Genomic DNA, 19,576 nt, shown 5'->3' on the forward strand with positions numbered 1-19,576 from the left:
AACTGAGGCCCCCAGTGGTGAATGGACTTGCCTAAAGTCATCTAGCAAGCCAGTGGCACAGCTGGGCATAGAATCAGATTTACTGAGTCCCACTCCCAGACTCTATCCACTAGGCCATCCCATCTCCCTTTTTCCTGGGGAGGGAGGGGGCGGATTCAGATGAAGTTTACACTGGTCTTTGCTTACAGATACAGGGGTTGCCCATTTCTAATAGGAAATAAATGGAATGAAATTCAGCAAGGACGTCCCAGAGGTGGGGGGTGGGGCCTGAGGTAACACTCCCAGTGCCATAGGCGTGGGCTCCCGGGCAAACCTCCCTCCTCTTAGACCTTGCTCCTTCCCCAAGACCCATCCCTGCTCTGCCCCTGCCTTGCCCCCTCTCCCGAGGAACAAGGCCTGGGGAATGACGGGGGGCCTGATGCGGCAGCAGCAGGAGTTGCCTCCATCTGTTCACCTGGGGCCAGGATGTTCTACTTCTTCCTGCTGTGGAGAAGCCGAGTGCAGCAAGCCATGAAAGGGCGACAGGGCAAAGCGGAACAGATTGCGGAGGCACTTAGGCTCCTGTCATGGCAGTGAGTGCATATATGGGGGGAGAGAGAGCCCCTGTTGCTGCCCTGGCCCCAAGTAATCCCGGTTGGAGCAGCCGCCGCGGGTCTCTCAAATGCGCAGGGTCTGTGACGGCCACCTCAAATGGTCCTATACATGGGGTGGCTCTGAAATTCAGCCTACAAAACCAAAGCAGTGTAAAATCAACTCAATATCTTTTAGAATATCAACAGCCCATGACTTCAGTGTGCTTGACTGCCATTAATAATCCATTTTCCTCTCCTAATGCAATCTGTTTTTTAATGCAGTGTTGTGGCTTTATCGGTGTAGGGCAGCGTGACAAGCCATTTATCTGACCATCAAAAAAACACACAGAGCGAGCACAGGGACTGTTATGCCCAGCACATATATGCTTCAGTTCAGAGAAAGTTAAGTCACATGAAGGACAGACTATTCTACTTGTATTACTTGGCGTGATATTTCTCCAAGAGAAATGGTGGTTTTGTTCATTTACTGAGATAAAGTTGCTGTGAAATGCAAAAGGCTACATTCTAGAATCTAACTGTGAGAGCAAACGTACCTAGTGTTTAAAATTCATTATTGTCTAGGAGTAAATTGACTGACATACAAGCTCCTTTGTTTTTAGGGTATACTTGTCATTACCAAAAAATTCCCGGGTTTTACAAAAAGTGTATTTTTCCTGACCTTTTCACCCTATTTCTGTATCATTCATATATTTATATTTATATATAAAACTTATATGATTGGGAAAATATAATATATTGCATCAGAGAGATGTATTATGACAAAACAGTAGTGTGTATGTATATGCAAGTAAGGAGTGTATTAGTTTAGAAAATACATACAAACAGGCACACACAAAAGCTCTGAAGAGTGTGCACATCTGAACTTAATCACATCCATCACGTACACATTTCAAGCTGTTAGCCCATAACAGCTTAAAGATTTGATACTCTACAATGGAAAGAAATTGAAAAACTGTCTCAGAATACATTTCAGAGCACACAGAAAGTTTAAAAAAATGACAAAAAACAGGAAAAAAATATGAAGTGGCATGTATGCAAACTGTAAATGTACATATGTATAGGCTAACAGTTCTAAGTTTAAAAGAGCAAACGGTTTATTCAAATGAAATGTTTTATTTGGGGATTAGAAATACATTGTGTTTTAAGGAGTCCTGTGGCACCTTATAGACTAAGGGAATGTCTACACTGGCCCCCTAGTTCGAACTCATTCCAGGAGGAGTAATAGGTAATTCAAATTAAGGGCTTAGTTCGAATTACCGTTTAACTGCCGTGTGTAGCCGCGGGCAGTTAATCAGGACTAGTGGCATTTAAAAATGGCGACCAGAGGGGAACATGCAAATAAAGCACGGGATATTTAAATCCCGGGCTTCATTTGCAAGTTCGAATGCCTACATTAGCCTCCCTAGTTCGAACAAGGGGGCTAGTGTAGACATACCCTAACAGATTTATTGGAGCATAAGCTTTCGTGGGCAAAGACCTGACAAAGTGGGTCCTTGCCCACGAAAGCTTATGCTCCAACACTTCAGTTAGTCTATAAGATGCCACAGGACTCCTCGCCGCTTTTGCAGATTCAGACTAACATGGCTACCCCTCTGATAGGTGCTTTAAGACATTCTCAGTAGAGGGGTGATCTGCATGTTTAGCCTACTAAAAACCTTTGAAGATCTCACCCTAGATGCTGAAATTCCATATATTTCAATAAGAAGTTCCTTCGCTCCTTGGCACTTTTGAAAATTCCAGCTGTGATCCTGATCACTGGTGCCTATTAGAAATCTACAGGTCCGAGAGCTACACTGCCTTGACCAAATTCCAACTTCAGGAGGCAGTATGGTCTGCTCATTATAGGAGGAACTGGGATTCAGTTCTCCCAGCCTGTCTTCTTGGTGCTGCAACTCACTTGTGTCAGCTGTCTCAAGTTATATATCTCTGAAGCAAGGACACTCACGTACTTCACAGGGAGCTTGTGAGACTTAGTGGATGTAAAGTGTTTTGAATTCCTCTGATTAAAGCAGCATTGCCATGGCCCTTTTAATAGATACTATGAAAAAATAAAGACAGACCCCATGAGAAGGACAGGCAGATCCTCAGTGGGTATAAAACATCTAAGCATCACCGACGTCAGTGGATCTGCCTTGGTTTTCATGCACTGAAGATGGGTCTGTAATACCTTATATCAGCGATGGGCAACCTAGGGTAGTTAGTGGGCCTCATGAGTGACCCTCCTTCATCTCAGGCTAGGTCTACGCTACAGAGGTTTTGTGCAAAACCAGCCGTTTTTCCGCAAAAACTTGCGGCGCGTTCACATCTCAGGCATGTATTTGCGCAAGTAAAATGAAAGAACAGAGGGGTTTCTCCGGTGTAGGTATTCCTCCTTCTACAAGGAATAACTCCTTTCTGCGCAAGAGCTCTTGCATAAAAAGGTGTGTGTGGACGGGGAACAGGGTGTTTTGTGCGCAAAATGTGGCAATCAGAAAAAAAGGACAGGTGTCTTGGTGGCTATTATGTAAATAGCAATCAGAGTTTCCTTTTGAGAGAGTGTTCATGCAGCCTGGACGCTCTCTTGTGCAAAAGCGCATCGCTTTTGCAGTATGGACGCGCTCTTGCGCAAGAAGTTTTTGCGGAAGATCTCTTCTGCAAAAACCTTCTTGCGCAACAAGCCTGCAGTGTAGATATAGCATCAGTGGGCCATAAGATTGTGGCAACCAAGACTGTCTCCCAGGATAGGGTAGTTTTACTACCTATGCTTGTATACCTAGAATTTGTGGGATGGTAGCAGCACTGTGATTGGATGCAGAGGGAGCACCCGGCTCTCACAGTCAATGTTGTGTGCAATCAGCACTCACCCCATCTTGCTTTACCTGCATGTCATTTTAGTAATACGAGTAGGAAAAAATGATGCAGCCAGAAACTAGTGGAATCTGGCAGCCCTGCCCGTGGACAATGGAAAATCAAATGTCATGAGGCCACACATAGAATTGCAATGGGCTGCATGTGGCCTGCAGGTTGCAGGTTGCCTGCTACCACCTTACATTTACACAGCACCTTCCTTTTCAAGAGTCCCACATTTCTGCCCAGCCTGGAATTCTGCTCCTGGATTCTTCGGTTCTTCTCAAACCGTTTCATTATAACACAGCCAAAAGCCACTTGGATCTAGAAAAGAAGATATGATGTTTCTATCAGCCCTGTGTGTCAGTTGTCCATCATGATTTTAAAAAATGAAATAAAAGGCCAGCGGTGGCATAATATTATGAAATAATGTACAAATGATAAAATAACAAAAATATAAATGTAACTATAAATAAATATAAAAATAATAGAAATGAGAACACCCATAACATAAAATATGACGTGAGACATCAAAGGTTCGAAAGAAAAATTTGAAGTTTTGAAAGAAAATGGCACTATTTTCTGAACCAGTGGTGACAATGTTGATCAGTTTTTTGAGAAAGAGGCATGGTCAAAATTGACACCATCTTTAGAATCTTCCGATTGTGATAAAAATGGTATTTTCTGTTTAAAAAAAAAAAGTTTTGACATTAGTTTTCCAACCATCTTTGTGGTTGTCTTCAGCTTGGGGTGATCGGTGCTCTGAATTTCTGTAAGCTTAACCCTGGGAACTGATTTCAGCAATCCTCTTTATATCCGGGTGTGTAATCATTTTTACAGCGCTATGTGGATGCAAAATGCTCCTATCCTGAATCGGTAGCTTTTTGCATCCATTTTCCACTGGTGTAAATGATTGCACAGAGATGCAGGGCAAAGGTTAGATGGGTCTGAGGAGTTCTGCTGGCCTATGGACTGTCAGATGAGGCCTAGAAAGATCAGGAGTCACTTTACTTGCTGTTAAATGTATACCTGTTCTGAACCACCCCCAACTCACAACAGTGACGTCAATAGCATTTAACTGTAGTCTCCTGCAAATCCATGGATATCTGCTTTATATCCATGGGTATCTGCATCCATGGCTATGAATGCAGATATCCGTGGCTCATTTTTGCAGATACGGATGTGACTTCACATTTTGTATCTAGAACCCTGCAAATTTGCAAAGATCTGTTTTATATCCATGGGTATCTGCATCTGTGGATATGGATGCAGATATACATGGCTCATTTTTGTAGATAAAGATTCAAAGGCAAATTTTGTGTATGTGCAGGGCTCTATTTTACTGTCTTTCATTGCCATACATGGACAACAGACCTGTCCCCATTCACTGGGGGCACTTTGTCCCACATCTGCCTGCTTGGGGGTTGCTTGTATCTTTCTCTCAAATGTCTGGTGCTGGCCAGTGTTGGAGGTGGGATACTGGATTATGCAGAGGACAGGTTTGATCCCGTCTAACAGTTCCAATGTTTATACAACAACAAGACTGGACAGAGCAGTGGGTGTTTGCAAACTCCTCTGCAAAACCTGTTTGCTTCTCGGTAGCAGAGGAGTGTCTGGAAGCACGAAGCAGCAAAATGACTTGGCAAGGCACCTTTTACCCTGCTTTCCCTGTCTCTCACTTTGTCTGACTCACTGCTTCCCTGCCTGCCCTTTCACAGAGCAGAGTTTACAACCTCACTGTGTTCTTTTGCAAAGGGGGGTGGGGTGGGGTGGAAATGTGTATGCTGGGAAGAGCTGTAATTTATAGCTGCAAGATGTAGGTCATCCACCTATCAGAGTTTATCCTCCTGAAGGTCAGCGCTTGCTCCATCTGCAACAGGCTGACCACCCTGGACTCCTGTGAAGGATGAATTGCCGATCTAGGAGCTGAGGCATAGAACAAGAGATGTACATTTTTAACAGCAAAAATAATTAACCATTGGAACAATTTACCAAGGCTTGCGATGGAGTCTCCATCTCTGACATCATTCTCCATCACCAGTCAAGATCGGCTGATTTCCCAAAAGACCTGTGTGAGGAATTGTTTTGGGGACGTTCTCTGGTCTGTGTTATACAGCAGGTCAGTCTAGAGCAGTGTCTTCAGCCTCTTTAAGCACAAGATCACTTTTTGAATGTAAGCCAATTCTGAACCTACCTCAAACCCAAAAACTGTTGCTCCATCTCCTTCCCTGCCCCTTCTAGGTCCCGCCCTAACTCACTCTGTGGTGCAGGGTTGGGGAGGAGGGCACCCTGACATCAGCACCCCCTCCTTCTGCCTCCCTCACCCTGCACAGCAAGCAGGAAGCTCCTGGGGAAGAGGGACAGTTCCACGGCAGAGGACAGGAGCAGCACACAGTGGCTACGTCTAGACTGGTATGATTTTCCGGAAATGCTTTTAACGGAAAAGTTTTCCGTTAAAAGCATTTTTGGAAAAGTGCGTCTAGATTGGCACGGATGCTTTTCCGCAAAAGCACTTTTTGCGGAAAAGCGTCCGTGGCCAATCTAGACGCGCTTTTGCGCAAAAAAGCCCCGATCGCCATTTTCGCGATCGGGGCTTTTTTGCAGAAAACAAATCTCAGCTGTCTACACTGGCCCTTTTGCGCAAAAGTTTTGCGCAAAAGGGGCTTTTGCCCGAACAGGAACAGCATAGTATTTCCACAAAAAAGCACTGATTTCATACAGTAGGAAGTCAGTGCTTTTGCGGAAATTCAAGCGGCCAGTGTAAACAGCTGGCAAGTTTTTCCGGAAAAGCGGCTGATTTTCCGGAAAAACTGGCCAGTCAAGACACAGCCAGTGTGGGAAGGGGCAGCTGAAGAGCCGGCATTTAATAGCCTTCCAGCCAAACCAGTCAGGATCACCTGTCAGAGGCTCTAGCATCTAGGCCAGCGGTTTTCAAACTTTTTTTCTCATGATCCAGTTGAAGAAAATAGTTGATGCCCATGACCCAGCATAATGTGACTGGAGTGCTGGTTCCAGGGTGGGGCTGAGGATGAGAGCTTTGGGCTGTGGGAGGGGGCTCTGGCTTTGGGAGGGGGTCAGGGCTGGGGCAGGAGGGGCCTACCTTGAGTGACTTCCGGTCAGCGGTGCAGCAGGAGGCAAGGGGAGGGGGGTCTAACACAGTTTCCTGCCTCTCTTGGCACGGCAGACCATGCTGCATCCAGAAACAGCCAGCAGCAGGTCTCCAGTCACTGGGAGAGCGGTGCTAGTGGTCAAGCAGTGCCCTGTGTGCTCCCCCCCCACCTACCCAGGAGCTCGGCCTGCCGCATAGTCTGTGGTGCCAGGGCAGGCAGGCAGCTGCCTTAGCGCCCCCACTGCTCACCGGATCCCCCTGCAGCAACGAGACCCAGAGCCCGACATTCCACCTCCCCATCCCAATGGTCCCCTCTAGCCTTGGACTCTAGGACTCCTCAGGCCCTTGGCTTCTTGAATTCTTCCAGCACACGTGTGGCTGACAAAGCAGGTTTTTTTTTTTTTTTTTTTTAAAGCCTCCACGTCATCTCAGCACCTGTGGCAATATTGAGATTTTCTCAGTGGCTGGGCCGGTGCAGTATTCCTGTCATCCCCCACTTCACAGGGAAAGATTTGTATGTTGTCATGACCTCCCCTTGGTGGTAGAGAGCCGTGGAGCCTGAAAGCCTGCAGTGACACTCTAGGGCTGAATGAGAGCAATTAGCCTGTGCGCGACACCTGGCCGGCCAGGATTTCTGAGTTCCTGAAATATTTATTCAGGTAATAATCAAAAGCGGTGGGGGGAGGGAGATGAAAGTTGTTGTTGCCAGTAACTGGATCCCTAGAGCACCGCTGGAAATGGAAGCACCAAGCAATGAGGTGAATAACAGATTGTTTCTCTGCAGTTAACAGATTCAGCCTGGGTGGTCGGTTTCTAGGTTTCCCTAGCCCAGGTGTGAGCAGGCCCCTTGCAAAGCCATATTGGGGTTTCTGTGTCCTAGGGTTGATGGTGGGAGGAGGTGGGGCAAAGGAGGCAGTTGCCCCAGGGTCTGGAGATTTAAAAGGGCTCTGGCTGCCACCACTGCTACCATGGCAGCAGCTGCGACCAGAGTTGTGGGCCTTTTAAATTGCTTCTGGTACCCTGTGCAACATGGTCTGGGCAGCACCGAGGGCTGGGTGGGAGAGGCCCTAAGACCACCCTTTCCTCTGAAGGCCCCGTTCCTTCCTGGGGGCCCAGAGCTGAGCTTCCCCATTCCTATGCCTTGACCCTGCTTTTCCTTGGGTTGGTAAGATGGATGGGGTAGTTGGTTTAAAGCCATGTGTGGTTTAAAAGTCACTCTGTATGTTCCCCTGTATGGGATGAAATCAGGACTAGATTGTAAAAGCACCGTAGCACAGGGTATGTCTAGACTACATCCCTCTGTCACCAGGGGGATGTAAATTGGACATTCCGAAATTGCTAATGATGCGGGGATTTAAATATCCTGCGCTTATTAGAATAAAAATGGCCGCCACTTTTTGCTGATGCAGCACTTTGCAGGCAAAAAGCGGCAGTCTAGACGGGGATCGGTCGACAAGGAAAGCCTTTTCTGACCGATCCTGTAAACCTCGTTGCACAAGGCATAAGGAATCGGTTGGAAAAGGCTTTCCTTGTCGACTGACCCCCGTCTAGACTGCCGCTTTTTGCTGGCAAAGTGCCATGTCGGCAAAAAGCAGTGGCCATTTTTATTCTAATGAAGCGCGGGATATTTAAATCCCCACTTCATTAGCAATTTCGGTATGTCTAATTTACATACCTCTGGTGACAGAGGGATGTAGTTTAGACATACCCATAATGCCTGGGGCCTAGGGTTGCCAGATACCTTCACAAAAAAATCCCAAACAGGCAGGGAAAAAATTGGTTGAGCAAAAAAAAAAGAGGTCACTACGCCATTTTACATGTCCGATATTCTCTGGGTTTTTTTTACCGGACAGAAGGCCAAAAATACCGAACTGTCCGAGTGAAAACTGGACACCTGGCAACACTACTGGGGCCCACCCTTTGTAGTCACACGATGGGGCCAGAGTCTCAGCTTTCATTTAAAAATAAATAGGATTCCTAGCCCTTATGGATTCAAAACATTGAAAACATGACCCTACAGTGACTGAGTCTGCAGACAGCCTGGAACAATAGCTCCAAGAGGTGTGAACTGTGCCATTCATCTTACCTGACATCTGCTACCTACCCAAGGAAAGGCAGGATCATGGCATAGGAATAGGCCATAGCGTAGGATTGTAGATCTAGTCCTTCTGCCCTGATTATGGTTCTTTGAGATGTATGGGTACCAGTGCCTTAGTGAGGTTACTTTGTGTCATAGCCAGTATTAGGTATCATGTTCATGATAGACTCATGTTTCATTACAATTTGTTCATTTTGCTGGTCTTTTAGTAATGAGGTACTGTAGCTTGGGTTTAGCAGAGCTAATAGAATTTCCGTGCGATATTTCACCAGTTGTTTTCATTCTAAATTGGGCCAAAATGTCATAATGTTGACACTTTTCACAGGATGAAAATTTTAGAAAAGCTTCAGTTTGGAAAATGTCAAAATGTTTTGTTTTGGCATTTTCAGTTGAAACAAAATATCTTAACAGTTCTTAAATAATTGTTTTCTGCTTTGTTGACTTAAATTTTTTTTTAAAATTTTCAGACAGAAAATTCAGTTGAAAGTGATCTTTCTTGGAAGAATATTTTAATTTGGGCAAAGCCCCATTTTCTGAGTGGGGCAGAAATTTTACCACCAGTCTTTGTGATTAACAAAGTGCGACTGGGATATTATCATACCTTTAAGGTGGCTTCATTTTTACTGGTATTGTACGTAGGCAATCCATGCCATTGTCTGGCAGCATTAGTCGCTGTCATTCCGATATACATTGTGCAATGAGGCCTCAAATAATCTGCTGCATAATAGTCACAGTCATTACAAACAAGAATGATCACTCTGAACCATGTTAGAGGATATATCTATCAGACTGAGGTACACCATAATGGAAGCTAAATGACAAGAGAGTTATCATTAGCAAGTGGGATTTGGGTTCATTTGCACACTGAAAATACATTGTGGCTACTATTGCGGTTACATTTATTTATTCCAACATCTTCCCTCCCTCCCTTCCTCCCGCCCTTTCTTTGATTTAAGTGATGGGCACTAATTTAAGAAGTTACGTGCAGCCTAAAAAATGCTTCCTAAAAAAAAAAAAGTGATTATAAAAGATGATGCGTTGATTGCACTGGAAACAAATGTCGTCTGTATATTCATAGAAAAGAAGCCTTGATTCAGCAAAACATGTGAGCACATGAATCATAGAATCATAGAACACTAGAACTGGAAGGGACCTCGAGAGGTCATCGTGTCCAGTGCTCTGCCCTAATGACAGGACCCAGTACTGTCTAGACTATCCCTGATAGATGTCTATACAACCTGCTCTTAAATATCTCCAGAAATATCTGGAGATTCTACAACCCCATTAGGCAACTTATTCCAGTGTTTAACCACCCTGACAGTTAGGAAGTTTTTCCTAATGTCCAACCTAAACTTCCCTTGCTGCAGTTTAAGCCCCTTGTTTCTTGTCCTATCCTCAGAGGCCAAGGAGAATTTTTTTTCTCCCTCCTCTTTGTGACACCCTTTTAGATACCTGAAAACTGGTATCATGTTCCCTCTCAGGGTATGTCTACACTTGCAGCCTAATTCGAAATAGGGCTGCAAATGTAGGCATTTGAAATTGCAAATTAAGCCCTGGATTTAAATAGCCCGCGCTTGATTTGCATCTTCCAAGCCGGATGCCATTTTTTGAATTGACAAGCACAGAATAACTGCCCGCGTCTACATGTGGCAGTGAAACAGGTGTTCGAAATAAAACCCTATTTCAAACTACCTGTTATTCCTCCTGCAATGAGGTTATATGGTTAGCAGCAGTATAATTTTTTCTCAGGGCTCTCAAACTAATCTGAATCAACAGAAGCTCCCTAGGTATGAATTTATTTCAATCTCTGTGGTTTCTGTTCAGACATAGGCTGGACAAACATACAATTCCATGTATATTATGGAGGGAGAAGGGGTCTATTCCTAGGAGACCTTAAAACTGATGCTCTGCTAGAATACATTATAAGAATCTGTGTAGTTCAACTCCCAACTGCATTAGAGAAGGAAACTTTTCAATAAGTTGTTATAGGCAAGAAGAAAAAAGTTCCTGACTGACACATGCCCTGAAAACTAAGAATGAGGCTTTTCATTTTTTTCAGAGCTTTATGTTTATTTTTAACATTTACTATTAAACCTCCCCTAGATACCTTAGTTATCCATATCTATTTCCAACCCTCCCATTTAATCTCCAAGGTACCTTTTTTTTTGGAGGGAGGAGAGGGTAAGAGCGGGGTTTGCCTTGGTGGCATTGGCCAAAATCTTTCTGTTTCCAGTAATGTGATGTGTTTGTCTGCCTTGATGAAGCATTCCACCCCAGAGCTGGCTGCTTTTTCGACAGTGGGTGAAGTGATTCCTGTATATTTTGGTTCTGATGCTATGAGATGAAAGATGCTGTTAAGAAATGGAAGTCTTCAGTGTTGTCAATGTGCAGAATTTGTTTCTTGTCTTCCACTGCTCTGTGTTGTTAATTCCTCTGATTATTATTATTACTTCAATTATAATTTATAATTACCTTCCTCGCTGCCAGAAGGGGAATGCAAACACATTTAACGATGACCCTGGACAAATTACATGTTATGTAGATTTGTTATATCAATCTGCTACATCCAGGGCATGATTCATACCGACAGTGATTACACTTCCATTGAGTGCTATGCATTCTTGATTGGCAGCAAATGCAGACTGGCCTGATTTAATTTGATGCCAACTAGAAAGAATGGGGAAGTTATGAGCTATTGCTATTAATTTTGTCAAAACTATCCAGAGCTGGAAATACTGGATTGTGGGTATAATTAGACTTTCAAAACTGAAGCAAGTTGAAGAAAAAGAAGAAAGAAGGAAAAGACCTTTCCTTAGTAAGTTCCTACAGTCTTCTTGCTTTGGAGCTACTTTATATTTTAATGGGCTACTTTCCTAACAACCCAGTTCCTCTATCTGTCTGCCCCTGCGGCAAAGTGACCAGCCTGAATCTGGAACTTCAAAGCCTGTTTCCATGGAAATGACTAGGAAGGAAAAATTTGGTCTTGGAGGCAGCCGTTTCTCAGAGAAATTTCCCATTGAAGTCAGTGCAGGTGCTGTTGGAGTCACTTCAGTCTTTCTTACTGTCAGTGTAAGAAAGAGCAGAGTCCAGCTCCGTGTGCCTCCATGAGAGAAGGTTCCCACACAGACAGCAACTTCAACCAAAATACTGAGGCAGAACCACTAGAAAATTCCCTGGATTCCCATTCAGATAGGGGTATTGGTTCCCCCAGACCGTGTTGGGTGGGGGTGGATTTCATTTTGAAGGAGGAAAAGCGGCATTACCACTGCATGTCTCCTCTTGGGTTTTCAACAGGAAGAGGAGCTTTAAGACTTCATACGGCTGAGGCTGGGGGCTGCAGAAGCCATGTGCAGCATTAATATTTCTTTTGGCTGTCCTGGTTATACCCAGTATCTCTAGACAAAGCTGTCCACTTTGTGGGCTGCACTTGGCCCCCGTGGGTCCCCTTGTGGCTAGGAGGCTTCAGCTTCTCTAGGAGGCTTTAGCCATCCCTGGGGACTTTGTGATGCTGGAGGCATGGACCTGGCTCATGATCAATCTTCCAGAGTGCCAAAGGTTTTCTTTAGCATGCAGGGTTGGGATCCGCCCCACTGTGCTGCTGTATGCAAAGCTGTGGGTTATTCCAACAGTGGTTGGGTTTTGTGGGGTGGGAGTGTCTGAAATGTTTTAATTTAAGAGACATAAAAATTCAAAACGCAAAGTCGACAGCTCTATGCCGTATCTCTTATCTCTTAAGTCTAGGGTTGCCAGGTGTCCGATATTGACCCGGACAGTCCGGTATTTTTGCCTCCTGTCCAGTAAAAAAAACCAGAAAATACCGGACACCTAAAATGTCTGGTATTTTCTGATTTTTTTCCCTGCCAGGAGGTGAAAATGCCGGACACCTGGCAACCCTATGACACATTCAGCAATTGGGCCCAGCCCCTCCTCCCCACCGGGACCCCCGGACCCTCCACCAGGCCCTCCCATCCCGCCGCTTACCTGGTTCCACAGGGGTTTGTCTTGTGGCTGGAACAGAAAAACAATATGGCCACTGGCAAAAAAGCCTCTTCTTAAAGAGGCCATGCTGATTTTTAATTTTTTTATGCTTAATAACTGCTGCTGGGGTCCCCCCCCCCTTTTTTTTGCTCAATAACTTTGGTCTCCCCCTTTTTTATCTCAACAGAATTTTTTCCCAGTGTTTTATTTTTTGGGGGGGGGGGGGGGGGGAGCTGTTTAGTATGTAGACGCGGGCAGTTACTTCAGGCTAGTCATTTTCCAAATGGCGACTGGCTGGAAATATGCTAATCAAGCATGGGATATTTAAATCCCGTGCTTCATTAGCAATTTCGGTCACCCTCATTAGCCTCCCTAGTTTGAACTAGGGGGCTAGTGTAGACGTACCTGCAGAGACAGAGAAATATATATATATATATATATATATATATATATATATATATATATATATATATATATATGCATGTATGCTATCATGAGCTTGTGTGGCCTTTTCATATAGTACCATGAACTATTTTGTTGCCCATGAAAGCTCATAGTACTACGTATTTTTGTTAGTCTCTATGGTGCTACAGGACCACTTGATTTTTAAGTTATACTGAGGAAGGACTGTCTCTCATTGTATGTTGTGAATTGCCTGGCACAAGGGGGGGGTCCCACTCTTGTTTGGGGTGTCTAGGTATTGTCATGATACAGCTCCTCTACATGGTAGCTACTACTGTTGTATCTTTCAGGAGAGATTTTTCATCCAAAGGAAAGGTGGAAACAATGTGTTTTAGATTATATTTGAACCAGTCCAACCCATGTTATGTCAAATAAGAGATTTCCATTAATTTTAATAGAGGTATGTCTACAATACAGAGGTTTTTTTCAGAAAATGGCAATTTTTCCGAAAAACTTCAATTACGTCCACACTGCAGTCGCATTCTTTTAAAAGAAAATCGAAAGAACAGAGGGGTTTTTCTGACGTCGGTAAACCTCTTTCTACAAGAAAGAAGACTTTTTCCAAAAGAGGGAGTTCTTTCGGAAGAAGAGGAAAAAGGAAAAAACACAGATGCCCTGATGGCCACTCCCTCTGTCCATAGTAATCACAGCTTAAATGCAAGATAGCGTCCATTCAGTGTGGATGCTCTCTTTCGAAAAAGCAGATCGCTTTTTCGATGCGCTTTGTTAGTGTAGATGCGCTAGACGTAGCCTAGGAGTTGGTTGAAATCTTTAAAGAGTATGAGTATTCCATGCAATTAGACTGTTTTGTTGACTCATGAATGTAGTAAGCAAACAAAGTCCAAATGTAATGCGAATTTTTCACTAGCAATGTCCATAGCGCCTGTTGATATAAGAGGGGCAAAGAAATGTGTGGTGGACTCTTGCACACATATTGAATGAATAAACCAGAACACATGGGGTGTGGAAATTGCTTTATAATACACCAGGTGTGACAAGATGATGATGCTGCATCAGAAGATACCCTTCCTGTATGAGTAATTATTAATTGCTAGCATGTGCAGCAATTGCTAAATGTCTTTTAAATACTGTGTGATCTAACTGCATATTCATGGCATTAATTGGTCCCAATCTAATCTAAATTCCCACCGATCGTGGTTATAACTGATTATGAAACCATAATTAGCTGACTTTCTAGGAAGTACCTCTGATTTTGAGGCAGTCCAAAGGCAACTGGCCAGCTGGCTAACAAAGATGATGGTTCCTGTTGATGGCACCCAAGGGGGCCATCAGAGCTATTAGTCCCTGAATTCATCTCTTGTAGGTTTCATTCTGGTGCAGCAGCATCTTCTTAGCGTGATGCTAGAGCCTTGTTAATATGCACTATGTATTAATTTATTTAAAATAATACATACCTCTCCAAGGCTGTAGGCATCCTAACATAATTAATTATACAATAAGTGCAATTACATTAAATCTCATCAGCATTACAATCATCACAGGATCTCAGCCAGCCCGCCACCCCCTTCATTCATCATGCCCTTAGACCTTGCAGGTGTCTTTGCAGTATATCCAGAAAGTCACCACATTTGAGCTATTTTGGGCAAGGATGGGAGCAAGTCCCAGAGTAGGGATGTAAAGGCACATTTAATTGGTTAACCGATTAAATGTAACTGGTTAATCAATTAAATGGGGGACATGGGAGCTGGAGTGCCCCCCCCCTGCAGTGGACAGGGGTTGCTTCAGCCCCCACCAGTTAATTGGTTAACAGGTTAACTTTTCATAACCTTATCCCAGAGTCTTGGAGCCTTCACAGAAAATTCCCTGCCAGCTGCCTCTTTGATAAGGAAAGGGGTCCAGATTGGGCACCTATGCTGACTACAATTCGGGGGTGTCATTTAGATAGTGCACATTGCACATTGATAGGTCTGTGTAGACCCTGCGGGTGTGCACTAACGGTTACCTAGTGCACTATACAGTGGTACAGCTTGAAACAGTACTGTGTGTACCTAGAAAGAGAGAGCCCCCAAAACCTCTGGTTTTTTGACTTCTCCATAGAACTCAAAAATCGCTAAAAAATAAATCTAGAAACATGAAATCATTAAACTCCAAAAACCCTAACTGTAGGTCATGACTCAATCCTTAAATTCCGCTTGAAGACCATTTCAATGCTGTATCCCACAGCACCGTAGGCCTCTAGTGAGATGCTCTGGTCAGTCAGGCTACATCTACACTGCAGCGCTAAATATCTATTCCACATCTTATCAGCATGCCTGTTATTTCAAAATATAATGGGCTTGCTATTCCAACATCTTTGTAAACCTCATTCCACAAGGATTAAGGGATGTTTTGGAATAGCGATTTATTTTGAAATAAGTGCTGTGTAGACAGTGCCAAATTTTGAAATAAGCGATTTCGAAATAACATTGAAATAAGATACACAATTTGCATAGCTCAAATTGTGTAGCTTATTTCCAGCTCCGGGTGCAGCATAGATGCACCCTAAGTGAGCCACTATTTCCTGCATCAACATCAGCTTCTGAATGATTTTGAGATGGAGCCCCATGTAAAGAACATTACAATAGTCTAACCTTGAGACAACAGAGGCATAGATAATAGTGGCAAGCTCCACATCTGAAAGGCAAGGGTGTAATCTCCTAGCCAGATGCAGATGGTAAAAAGCTGACTGGGTCATCAAACAGCAGCTGGGGTCTTAAAGAATGCCCTAAATTGTGAATACTAATAACTAATGGCTGCCATTCTCCCTGTACTCAAAGGGACTGATAACACTTCCCAACCATGGCAGGATCCACTGAGACTTTTGCAAAATATTATGTGAATAAGTGCAGTAAAAATGAAAGCCAGGATAATATCTGAACAAATGTCCTTTGCTCATATACTTTGATAAATATTGGGTGTAAATTATGTAGCATGACAGTAATACCCTATTATGTGTTTTGCAAAAACAATGGTTTACTAATTTGACAATTCATCATCATCTTTGCTATCAAATCTTTGCTGAGAGGTGGGGAAAGATGGCTACTTTTTTGTAGAATACAGATGGTGGTTAGAATGGAGTCAGTAGTTATCCTAAAGCCCGAAGATGTCCAGTGAGACACTGACAAACCAGTCAGCCTGTGTGTAACCCATAAGAACTTAACAGGAGACATTACAATTGTAATTAGCACAATCAACTGATATGTGAATTTCAAAGAGGTGTTCTAGACAAGTAATCATCAACACATTCACTTGTAGTAATAGAAATCAAGCACAGAGGCTATGTGTTTTTGTCAGTATCTACCTATATCTTGTTAGAAGTTTAAGTGTAACTAGATTAGCCTGCATATGCTAATTTCCTTTTATGTCTCAGTTGCCTTAATTATATATGTGTCTGTATCCAGTTAGTTGTAAGTCAAAGATGTAAGATATTGCAGGAAATTAATAATACTATCTACATTGTCTTCAGCGTAACTATCTGTGTTATATTGGAGGACCAGCTAACTTCCTTATGTGAATGCGTGGAACTAGTTTACCTGTGTATTCATAGGAGATAGAATATTTGCTTCAAAGCAAGGGTCCACAGGCAACCTGCATTGCTTCTTTTTCCTCTGGGGTGTGCGACGGGGAAGTCCCTGCTTGACAGTATCTGTGAAGAAGCAAAATACAGGACTAACAAGATGGTTTATTAGATGATGAGCTTTCGTGGGCCAGACCCACTTCCTCATTGCCAGTCTGCTAGAAGAGCTATAAAAGAGAATCCTCTGGCCTGATCTTGGCATCTCTAGTGTGCTTAAACTTTGAGCAGGGAACACGCAAGCCGTAGGATGGCTCTCTGCACACGACTATTGGAAAGAACCCGACAATGCTTGGAAAGTCTCTATAACAGAATTTACATCCAAGCTGCCCTTGGATTCTGACCTGTTGGGGTGATTCCTGAGAGACTTTTAGAAGCTGGCAGTGCTTTCTGTTGCTGCTATGATCCTGAAGCAGGAGCACTGGAAATCACTTGTATGTGCATTGATCTTTTAATCATTTGTAGCTCTCTGCTTTCTTTTTCCCTTTATTATTAAATCTTTCGTTTTTAGTTGCTAAAGAATTGGCATCAGTGGGATTATTGGATACGATTGAGACTGTGTCCGGTGCTTTGGGATTGCTGAACCTTACATGTGGTGAATCAGGTTGTCAGTAACGCCTCTCTGTATTCAACTTGGCAGTGTAGGTGGGAGCCAATGGTTACATTGCCTAACAGGGGCTGTGTTTGTCTTCCAGTTAACCAGCATGGTATTGTAGAAGCTGGTTTGTTACAGGCTGGGTGAATCTAATTATAGAATTTAATCCCAGTCTGGGGGATTGTCTGCCCTATTTCTTGCAGTCTGCCCTGAGTGTGGCATTGTCAGTGTGGCCCGTCCAAGCACCTGCGCACACCAGGAATACTATAAACAAATGGAGGTGGAAGTGCCATAGGATTTCCTGAAAATTGTTCTGATGGTGCACACAGTCCTGTTCCTGTCACTTGTGAAAAACAGCTGAACATTCTGCAGAGATTTAAAACTTTTTTCTAGCACATTGTTTCCCCACTCATTCGCGGCGCAATATGTACACTGTGCTGCTAGCAAAGAAACAGATGCAGCCGTTAACTCATTTGGAGTAATTATATCTGTCGGATTCGCTCCGTGCCTTCTAGCTCTGATCCGCTCCCTCCCTTCAGCTTCCTTTCCTAGGAACGACAAATGCGGAGAGTTTGTGTGTGCTCAGTACTAAGGATGATGCCTTTTTCGCCCCAACTACGTAAACCTTCCCAGCATGCTACTGTCATAGGGTCTGTCCTGCGGATTGATTCGAATGGTGTCTAAATTCTGCCATCCATGAAGTGGTATTGTCCACAGTTTAGTGTAGGGAATTTGGGATAAGAGGACCTTTGGGCTTCCGTCCTGCCTGTACCACATTATGTGCTGTATGAGACTGATGATGAAGTCCAACATCATCATGGTTACAGGTGAGGGGAAAACTCTATGATGCTGTTCAGATTTAATTTCAATAGGAGGTGTCACGGTGACCCTTGAGGCAGATAGACTGGCCGTGTTCTATTGTGAGCTTTCGTGGGTAAGACGAGCTCATGATTCTATTAGTTAGTCTCTAAGGTGCCACAATACTACTCGTTGTTTTTAAAGTTACATGCTGTTCGTCCATCGAGGTCGATGAGGACCACCCAGTGTCATCAGTTTAGTTGGGGGTGGGTTCGGAGATGGCTGATTAGTCCAATCTGAGCCCGAAATTGACAGTTACAGTGAGGACATGAATGATCGGACTGCCGACCGGAGGAAGAGAAGATACCAGCCCTGGACTTGCAAAGAAGATGTTTTTCTGCAGCATAACACAGTCTCTTTTGTTCGTGGGCTATTGCACCATCATGTATTCGTCTGCGCCAGGCAGAACGATCAGCAGCAATACTCTCCCAATTTCCAGGATCTAAAGTTACATACTAACATGGTTAAAAACATAAAAACGGCCAGACTGGGTCAGACCAAAGGTCCATCTAACCCAGTAGCCTGTCTTCTGACAGTGGCCAATGCCAGATGCCCCAGAGGGAGTGAACAGAACAGGTAGTCATCAAGTGATCCCTCTTCTGTCACCCATTCCCAGCTTCTGAAAAACAAAGTCTAAGGACATCATTCCTCTTTGTAATCCTGTAATTTCCCCTCCCCCCTCTGTTCCATGTGCAGCAATACTCAAATGCTACTCAGCGCTTTAAATGTCAAATCGATCTATAGTTTACAGGTTGCCTTGTAAGTCAATGTGAGCGTCACATCAGAGAAGGGCTTTGAATCCACTCCAAGATGTGAGTTCGAGGCAAAGAATTCTTTCTGTTCAAATCCTGGTGCATGCTTCCTGTACAACCTGTTTCGGGCACACTGCCTTCTGAGTTGACCCACCCTTTACACAACAGCCCCGTCATGTCTTACTTGGAGAAACATTAACAAAGGGAGGGGACAGGTTTGAGAGCGAGTTCTGCATGGATGATCAGGCTGGCATCAAACTTCAGGAGCTCCTTCTCTGATCACAATGAGGAAGTCCGGCAGCAGCAGCTTTCAATGTGTTAAGAGTTTGCCCTGGCTGCTGCAAGGAGAGGAATGTTGAGAAGATGATGGATTTCTTAAGGAACTTCTTGGTAAGAGTTGCGCTGACAAGGGGAAGATGGGTGCTAAGACGTATGTGCTGCCTACATGCCTCAGTGCATACCTTGTGGGATCATTAGTGGTTGTTTTCTAGCATGAAGATTCTGAGTGTAATTTACAAGGAGAGTTTCAAACTGGGCATTTGCTAATGACATTTTTCTTTGTTAAATCTTTCAAATCCATGGCACACCTTGACTAAAATTTTACTTGCCTGTATCATGTGGGAGTTAAATAAATAGTGGCAGATATGGCTCTAAACAGTCCACAGATCATCAAATGTGGAGAGAATAGAGTAATCATGTTGCCCTCATAAAATGTAAACATTAAGTCTGCA

General features: G+C 43.8%; 1 protein-coding gene across 7 annotated transcripts in view; it reads left to right on the forward strand.

Annotated features, from left to right (window-relative positions):
- Positions 1-19,576, forward strand: part of RAP1GAP2 (RAP1 GTPase activating protein 2) — a 373,682-nt gene that overhangs the window by 273,854 nt on the left and 80,252 nt on the right. For 2 of the 7 annotated variants that reach the window (XM_025179238.2, XM_025179239.2), the window contains exon 1: positions 13,141-19,235. The exons of the other annotated variants lie outside the window; for them this stretch is intronic. In XM_025179238.2, coding sequence (XP_025035023.1) covers positions 19,209-19,235 — 27 coding nt within the window. In that variant the 5' untranslated portion in view covers positions 13,141-19,208. Of the gene's footprint in view, positions 1-13,140; positions 19,236-19,576 lie in introns of those variants that run through there. 7 annotated transcript variants of the gene reach the window in all.

This window comes from Pelodiscus sinensis, chromosome 21 (assembly GCF_049634645.1).
Source record: "Pelodiscus sinensis isolate JC-2024 chromosome 21, ASM4963464v1, whole genome shotgun sequence".
Taxonomy (NCBI): domain Eukaryota; kingdom Metazoa; phylum Chordata; order Testudines; family Trionychidae; genus Pelodiscus; species Pelodiscus sinensis.